This window comes from Geospiza fortis, unplaced genomic scaffold (genome assembly GCF_000277835.1).
Source record: "Geospiza fortis unplaced genomic scaffold, GeoFor_1.0 scaffold1, whole genome shotgun sequence".
In the NCBI taxonomy this organism is placed as follows: domain Eukaryota; kingdom Metazoa; phylum Chordata; class Aves; order Passeriformes; family Thraupidae; genus Geospiza; species Geospiza fortis.
In genome coordinates this window covers 2,357,136-2,365,801 of record NW_005054320.1, presented here as the reverse complement: position 1 = coordinate 2,365,801, position 8,666 = coordinate 2,357,136, and the positions used below count along the sequence as shown (strand labels likewise).

The following is an 8,666-nucleotide window of genomic DNA, read 5'->3' as shown; positions in this document are numbered from 1 at the left end:
GGCTGTGAGGGCCCGGAACGGCGTGTGCCCTCGTCGTCCGCATCCCCGCCCAAGAGCCGCCGGTGCTGCCCAGGCCCGGCGGTTTGTAGAATCACAGAATATGCTGAGTTGGAAGGGCACACAAGGATCATCAAGTCCAACTCCTGGCCCTGCGCAGCACCATCTCCAAATCACACCATGTGCCTGAGAGTTTTGTCCAAACACTTTCTGGACTCTGCCAGGCTTGGTGCTGTGACCACTTCCTTGGGGAGCCTGTTCCAGGGCCCAGTCACCCTGTGGATTAAGAACTTGTTCCTAATATCCAACCTAAACCTCCCCAGACACAGCTTCAGGCCATCACCTCGGGTCATGTCACTGGTCAGCACAGAGAAGAGGTCAGTGCCTGTGCCTCCTGTTCATGAGGAAATTCTAGACTGCGATGAGGTCTCCCTCAGTCTTCTCCAGGCTGAGCAGCCCAGGTGACCTCAGCTGCCCCTCATACAGCTTCCCCCTTCTCCATCCTCATTACCCTACTTTGGACACTCTCTAACAGCTTTATACCCTCCTTATGTTGTGACCAGAGCTATACACAATATTCCAGGTGAGGCTGCCCCAGCTCAGAGCAGAGCAGGACAATCCCCTCCCCTGCCCGGCTGTGATGCCGGACCTGATGCCCCCAGGACAGGGCTGGCCCTCCTGGCTCCAGGGCACTGCTGGCCCAAGTTCAACTTTCCATCAACCAGGACCCCCAGGTCCCTTTCCATGGTGCTGCTTTCCAACTCATTCCCCAGTCTGTCCATACAGATTGGTTGCCCCATCCAACAGAGGCTGGCACTTTACCTTGTTGAACATGATACAGTTGGGGATTGCCCAGTCCTTTTATTTATGGAGGTCTCTCTGCAGGACGTCTGGCTTTGATCGAGTCAACAGCTCCTCCCAGTTTTGTATCATCTTTTCAGCTCGGTATCTTCTTATGTCTGTTCTCAGGCCAAGCCCAGCCACACTGTCAAGCTGCTGAGGGCTCCATGTGCTGATGACCTGTTTGGCCAGGGAGTAGGGCAAAGCAGCCCTGTCCTATAGCCTTACCCACCTCCCAGCTGCAGCCAGCAGTTTTCCAAGCACTCTTCTAATAAGTAAAAAAATTAAGTTGTTTCAGGGAAAAAAACAAACAAACAAAAACCCACCAACAAAATATTTTTTCAAGGACAACTATGTAGAGGTCAGTTTGATTTTGAATAAAATAAACTCAAAGCAACCATAAAACTGTTGTCACCTGTGTTCACACTATTGTAAGAAGACCCCTCAAGTTTTACTACTTAATTGATATGTATCAGAGTGCTGTTTTCCTATCAAAAAATACACATAAATCTTTTTACATTGTTCTCCTTCATGACTGCAGTTCATAGGGCTGTAAAACCACAGAAATAAATGTATGTCCTTGAAACATTTCAGCTTCAAAGTACTGCAATTTTAACACCATCAAATGAAAGTAAACTTCATCAGTATCTTCATAAAAGTAATAAGTGAAAATATCCTGATGTTCAACCTTACACCCAGGCCAGCCTGGACATCCTGTGAACATTGCCTTTCCTTTGAGACAGAGACTCCTTTTTCTTCTGTAGTCACAGCCCTCTGTTTAAAGCCCTGTAAGTCTGGATGGTTCCATTATTACAATGAATAGATTCAAGGCCAGGAAGGACCGTTAGAAGATAACAGAGGCTATATCCTACTTTCTTTGTATTGAGCTCAGTTACACAGCTATAGGGAGAGAACTTTGATCCCTTAAGAACAGGGCAGCCAATAACATACATGTTTCTCAGAGATAGCTTTGAATATTTAATAGTAAGACAAACTTCTACTGAAATCCATAAGCTGCTTCTGAAATTTATGATCAGTGAAAGTGCTTAAAAGTGAGAGGTTGATGGGGTAAACCTAGGGAAAAACCCCTGTATTCTACCTCAGTCCTGTAAATTAAGTCCTCTTAAAACCTGCTTTGTTTCACAGCAAGACAGAGGTCAAATGTGCATAGCTCAGGACAGATAGCAATCACTGGCTGCTACATGCATGCTTAGAAGAGTGCTCCCAATAAATCTACAGATGACTTTTATTTATACAGGACAGGCCTCTCTCCTGTCACTGCCTATGGCACAAATAGTTATAAATGCAGGAAAAAAAGGGCTGAACTTTCAAGAATTACTTCAGCAACACTTCTAATCCTTTTTTGGGGGGTACTAAAGCAACAATTTAATTGAATTGAAATCTGTGGTGAATCTATTAACAGAAAAAATCACTGGCCAGAGAGAGACATATTCATAACCACGCCAGCAGGTAGATTTCCTCATTTCTGTGCCAAATTGTGACACATGAAGCAGAACAAGTGCTTTCAGCTACTTTTGCCTCAGAGTCCCACACCGCTCACAGCAGCAGGCAGCAGACTTGCCTGCTTCAAAGCACCCTGCAATAGTTACCCCTGCCAGGCACGTGTTCTGCAGCACAGAGAAACTGATCATCCCATTTAACATCACATCTGCAGGTGTGATGATGAGAACAGAGGTGCCCAGTACATTGGCCAGGGTCCCACCCACTAATTAAGTCTTTTTTTAATGTGACTACATAGGTAAAAGGAACAAATTAAGGTGGTATAGGACCTTTTGAGTACTTCTGATTTTAGCAGAGAGCATCCATTAAAACCATATCTAAAACCTGGAGACTGGAACTGTACATTGCAGTGGAAGGTGTTGTTTTTTTCTTGGACCTAACTGCAGTCTAGGTTCTCTGGGGCAGATCGTATGGAGATGGAAGATGGCAGGTTACTATGGACAGAGCTGGTAAATTGCCAACATTTAAGCCTGCTTTGTATCTCCCCTGAAAGACTCTGCTTTTTATTGTGCATGTTATTGCCAAACATCAGGCATTTACACTAACATTGCCTATGGCTCATGTCTGTGGCAGCAGATGTCTCTTTTCAGTTGCTGGTTATGTAGTTCAAGTGTTAGGGAATTGCTACAAAAGTAATTTAGTCCACATTAAAAACTCTGACAATCATTCCTCTGAAGTTTGAAAGAGGGATCTATAACCATTGACACTGACCTAAATCCCAGACAATAGTCAAGAGCACAGAGCTGGAAGGACGTGGCAACCCCAGTTATCTTGTCTGGTCTGATCTTGTCTATCCCAGCATTGTGAGATAGGTCAAACCATCATTCCTTTCAGATATCTGTTGGAGAAGAGTAGCTGTGAGACCGGCTGGAGATGGAGTTTTGGGAGAGCAGCAAGGTTCATTTGGGACAGTTGGTTTAGGTCCTGTGAACCAAAACTAGCCGAGTTCTTGAGTTTCATTTCCCTCAAGAGAAACATGGACCAAATATTGTCACCAGGAAGCACGCTGGAAAGGACAGGGTAAACACACCAGCCTGCCTGCTTTCTTTCGTGACATTAACAGCACTACTGACTGTGTCTGAATCTGTGCTTCCCCTTAAAGTACATCTTATCTTCTTTTCACTTGGAAGGTGGTTTAGGAACTAGAGCTACTAGGATATGGAGTTTTAAAGGCCAAATTATTTGTATAAAATACTAAGAAGCTCTGCATTTTCCTCTATGCAAACTATGCAACTGGGGGCAGGGTGAAGTGTCTCTAGTCCCAAGAAGGGAATCAAGGCCACAGATGTCTCAAGGGCTGGATATTCTGAGACATTAACAAAAAATAGTTAAAAAATTAAAATACTCATTATACACATTAGTGGAAAACGCTTTTCAAAAGGTTCTATAGTAAAGAAATTAAAGAGAGTCATTATTATTCATGTGGCAGCTAACACTGCTAGCCACAGCTGAAGAGTTGTTTCCACTGGTTTTACAGAACTGAAATTCTCTTTTCAATATATGTGTTAAATTTGTTGGGCTTTTTTTTCTCCTGGACTCAAACTTATAACATCAGTATTGGAGAAAACTCAGTTAACATCTCTGAAAGTGTTGTGGTGTTGTGAGGGTCCCCAGGACAAGGTGAGAGATGAGAATTTGACTCCAAGTTCTCAGAAGGCTGATTTATTATTTTATGATACTATATTATATTAAAAGAAACTATATACTAAAACTATACTAAAGATAGAGAAAGGAGACATCAGAAGGCTAGACAAGAATGATAATATAAACCTGTAACCCTCAGAGAGTCTGACACAGCTGGCTGTGATTGGTCATTAAGAAAACACAATTCACATGGAACCAATGAAAGACTCACCTACCACATTCCAAAGCACCAAAACACAAGGAGAAGCAATCATATAATTATTATTTACATTTTTCTCTGAGGCCTCTCAACTTCCCAGGAGAAGAAATCCTAGCAAAGGGATTTTTCAGAAAATATCACAGTGACACTGAAAGTTAAGTGTTTTGGGGTTTTTGACTGTTAAGTGAAAAGAAAAAGAACTTTTCAAGGTGAGTGCTGTTGCTTGCTTTGAGCAGGAGATGGAGAAGAAAGCACAGTTATAACATGGGTCTGACAAAAACCCTTGTAGCAGCAGACACAGCAGCAGCAGCACCACAAATCCAATCTTTGCAAAACTCTGCTTTCTCAGGGCCTGAATCACTAATGACTGCTAGGAGCTTGCTCTGAAATGTCCAGGATGGCAGCTAAAACTAGAATTTGTTATGGGGGGTGCAGGGGGAGGCTAAGTCACTCTCCTGGAGGTGTGATGTACATCCAGAGCCAGAAACAATATAAAGGATAACAGGATGTCATGGTGACTGTGAGCTATGAATTCAACTAAAACAGGGTCTCAGAACACAGAAGCCTGCTGAGCTGAAACAGAAACAATCTAACAGCAAAGGACACTTGAAACCAGCTCCAGGGCTTTGCTTGGATCCACTGCCTGGGACACAGCAGTGGCCTTCTTGAAACAATACTACTGCCATGCTGCCTGGCTCCAGTTTGAGTGTCAGACTGAGAGTTTGGGATTTGAAAACCAAAAACCTCCCAGCAGTCCTCCCCCTGATAAATCACCCATGGATAACCTTTCCACTGTCCACAGTCATGCAGTAAGTTTCTGTGCTGCGGACAGACTGTAATCCAGAGACTCAAATCCCAAAAGGCTAATTAAAGAAATACCAACATGATTTTCCAGCTATCACTTTGAATATCAGGTATGAGCAAAAAGCCCCAGACCCAAAACCATTAGGCCTTTCCCCGAAATAACCAGACTAGGTTGCCTCCCACACTGCAAGGAATTCTCCCCATTTATCAGGATTCTTCCTGCCTTGGTTTCTAAAATGACCCTACATTCTCCAGGTGCCTGGATCTGTTGCTCCTGATTAAACCCCCAGTGATTAGGACCCTAAAATCTTCTGATTTTCATGACTTGGACCCTTATTTCATGCTGCCTCTGCCAGGTAGTTCTGAACTACCTTACCCACAGACTGTATGGTTGAAACTATGGTATGTCTCACACCACAGGGATCTGTCTACATGTGATCTTTGCATCTTGGACCTGCCTTGAAACATGAGTAATGGTTGTTGCACTTCACTGCTAAACCACATGGCTCTAAAGCAGAAGCTGTGTTGAGGAATTTTTTCCAAGAGATTTTGCTTTTAATATGCTGAGCATACTTAAAGTGGTTAACTAAAAATATCCTTCCCCTAATTCAATGATAAAATTCTTATTTGAGTGTTGAACATTTTATGTTATTTGAAATAGGTGTTTGCTTGAAATACACAGAGTTGTTAGGTTGGAAGCTGAGCTTTATCTGAACTATACAAATATGTTGTGTAAATCAAAGATAGATTGTAGAGAAATGTGAAGATAATAATCTTGAACATTCATGATAGTTAAGACTGGTAAACCTAGGAGCTTAAATATTACTTTAATATTAATAGCAAGAGTGGCCAGGCCATAGATTGGGTGCTGGTGTGTGTCCAGAGCAGGGCAGCAAAGCTGTTGAAGGCTCTGGAGAGTAAGTTCTGTGGGGCTGAGGAAGCTGGAGTTGTTTAGCTTGGAGAAGAAAACACTTGGGGGTGACCTTATCACTCTTAGTGTGTGAAAGGAGGTTGTAGCCAGGTGGGGATTGGCCTCTTCTCCAGGGCAACAAGCCACAGGACAAGAGGACATAGCTTCAAGCTGTGCCAGGGGAGGTTCAGACTGGACATCACGAAGAATTTCTTACAGAAAGGGTGATTAGACATTGAATTGGACTGTCCAGGGAGGTGGTGGAGTCACTGTCCCTGGAGGTGTTGAAGAAACCGCTGGACATGGCAGTCAGTGCCATGGTGTAGCTGACATGGTGGTGATCAGTCACAGGTTGGACTCGATGATATTGGGGGTCTTTTCCAACCTAATTGTTTCAATGATTGTGTGCTATGAACTGTAACAGCCATATTACAACAGGGACTATGAGGCTGATCCAAATCCCCACTGACACTGATGTAGGAGGATGTGAAGATGATCATGTAGCAACCGCTTGGTAATGGAACAGAGAGCCAGTAAAGAGTGAGAAGATCCCAGACCCTAATATTGCTGTGGGTGTCATGTGAGGGACAGGGAATCAGATTGTAAGGGTATAATTGCTCAGGAGTGTCTTTGTTCCTGGTCCCTCTTTTGAGGTCCCTAGCTTGAGCTGCCAGATGTCATAATTGATCTGTGCCAATAATCCTGCCAAATGGAGATGAGAGCCTTGTGTTAAAAATTTTGTTAACAGCAAGATCCAAGCGAAACATGAAAAATCACACTGATCAGGCTTTGTGCAAGTTCCGCTGTAGACTTTGTTGTCCCACAGTAACACTGGGGACAGTGGGCCGGAAGGCCACCGAGTAGAGACTGAATACAAATACCACTTCCTCACTGCTAATCAATTCTCATCAGAGAAAGGGTCATGCTAGGAAGAAGAACCAGATCTTTGTAGCTGCGCTGTGGGCTCTCAGGAGCAGGGAAAGAACAGTGGCTCTGGCTTCAGGATCACTGCAGGGATGCTGGGAAGCTCACAGCAAGCTGGACAGTGCAAGAAAGCCTTCTCATCCACAAAAGCAAGAGCTACTTTGAAAGTTGTCAGGAAGAGCATTTGCACCATTGTCTTTCTCACCATTGCTGCAGTCACAGGAGCTACAGGTACTTATGATGGTATTTGGCACCATCTCTCTGTTAAGGGTAGGGGAGGAAAAGGTAGGGTGTCAGAATGATATGTACTCAACTCTGCTTTGGGAAAGAAAAGCCTGGTAGAAGGGATTTTTACAAGTTGCTGAAGGGACTTTTTGATGGAAAAAACAATAATCTGGAAATTAAAACAGATTTTTTCAGTTGTCAACCAATAATGTGCTGAACTTGGGCTTTTCAATGCTTTGTTGAAAACTGATAATGATTTTCTTGGAGTATAATATTTTTCATGATAATTAAAAAATTTATTACAAACATAATTGATGCGAGGTTTTATGATCAGTATGATCACCCTGTCAAGCTCTACTCTTAGGTATTAGTGACTTGTGCTGACAAGTGAGGTATCATGAGATTTTATGACACAAGGTTCAGAATGAAAGTTTCAGTAAGACTTAGAAGACCAAATTCCAAAAATATGGGATCTGAGAATGCAGCTATAATCCTTTCCCTCCTTGATCTACATTAATTATGCAAATTCCTGGTTCTTTTTCTAGTTTGCTTTTGTTAGCCCAGGTGGAACAGGTCACAATGTGATCTTGAGTCTCTTGAGGATCTCTGCATCTAGCAGCAAACAGGAATGGGTTTTCTCTCCAGTGAAATGCCCTGGACTCCTCAACTATTTAATCTGTCACCACTATAATCCAGGAAATTGGTTACTAGAAGCTTTGGAGCATCAGGGCAGAAATTGTCATCTGTGCTTGACTCCATTAAAAGGACAGCTTATGTCCAGAACAAAAGTGGGGTAGATGTTTTCACACTTTGATTCTGCTGTGCGGGGCAGTGATGTTGAGGGAAAAGACCACCTGAGAGATTTTCTCCTCGCACACAGCTTTCAGACTGTCACTAAAACCATTACTCAGCCAAAGGAAAGAGCAACCAATTTTCCACCAGTGACACAGAGAACTGAGAGATCAGTGGTTTACTGTCCCAAAGTTTAATGGCCACCAACTAAAAGAGGAAATGAGTGAAGTGATAAAGAGAGGTTTGTTTGGACTACAGCTATGGGTATTATTCCTATAAACCCATGAATTGCAAAGTTTCATTCACATACATTGTGAAATCTAGGGATTGCTTGCTTTTAACTTCAGCAGAAGCCAGAGGACACAAAAGTCCCATTCCCTCAGCTACTCTTCACACTGGATGACAACCTGCTCCTCAGACTCTTCTTTTCTCTCAGTCTCACAAGGGCCTCACAAAAGAGGCTGCCTTTGTACGTGTAGGCAGCACTAATGCACCTATAAGAAAACCCTGAGACATGAGGCAAAATCCTTCCCTCCTACACAAAGCTCCACCAGTGTTATGTGCACCTGTGTAATGCCTGAGAGGTGTAGACAAGGCCTTTGCCCAGAGTGTTGGATTTCACATAAATGCAGAAGTAAAAGTTGCTTACTTTGTGGGCAGCAACAGTTTGAGAGAAAAGTCACTGTCATGTGGCCAGATGCAACAGTCATATTCCTGTATTTCAGGTCCCGCGAGCAAGCCACTGGAGGATTTGCTCACACAAGCACAGCCTTTGGATGCGGAACTGCTGAAGACAATGGGCAGGGGGAC

The 8,666-nt window shown here is 43.4% G+C and overlaps 2 protein-coding genes across 2 annotated transcripts in view; one reads left to right on the top strand and one right to left on the bottom strand.

Moving 5' to 3' along the window:
* The window catches only part of GTPBP8 (GTP binding protein 8 (putative)), an 11,154-nt gene extending 4,920 nt beyond the window's left edge, over positions 1-6,234 (bottom strand). The window contains exon 1 of the mRNA XM_031056701.1: positions 6,150-6,234. Within this exon, the coding sequence (XP_030912561.1) occupies positions 6,150-6,234 (85 nt within the window). The remainder of the gene's footprint in view (positions 1-6,149) is intronic.
* Positions 6,235-6,358: 124 nt separating this feature from the next.
* Positions 6,359-8,666, top strand: part of LOC102032599 (cell surface glycoprotein CD200 receptor 1-B-like) — a 4,614-nt gene continuing 2,306 nt past the window's right edge. Inside the window, 3 exon segments of the mRNA XM_031056700.1 lie at positions 6,359-6,415; positions 6,919-6,926; positions 6,928-7,070. Coding sequence (XP_030912560.1) covers positions 6,359-6,415; positions 6,919-6,926; positions 6,928-7,070 — 208 coding nt within the window.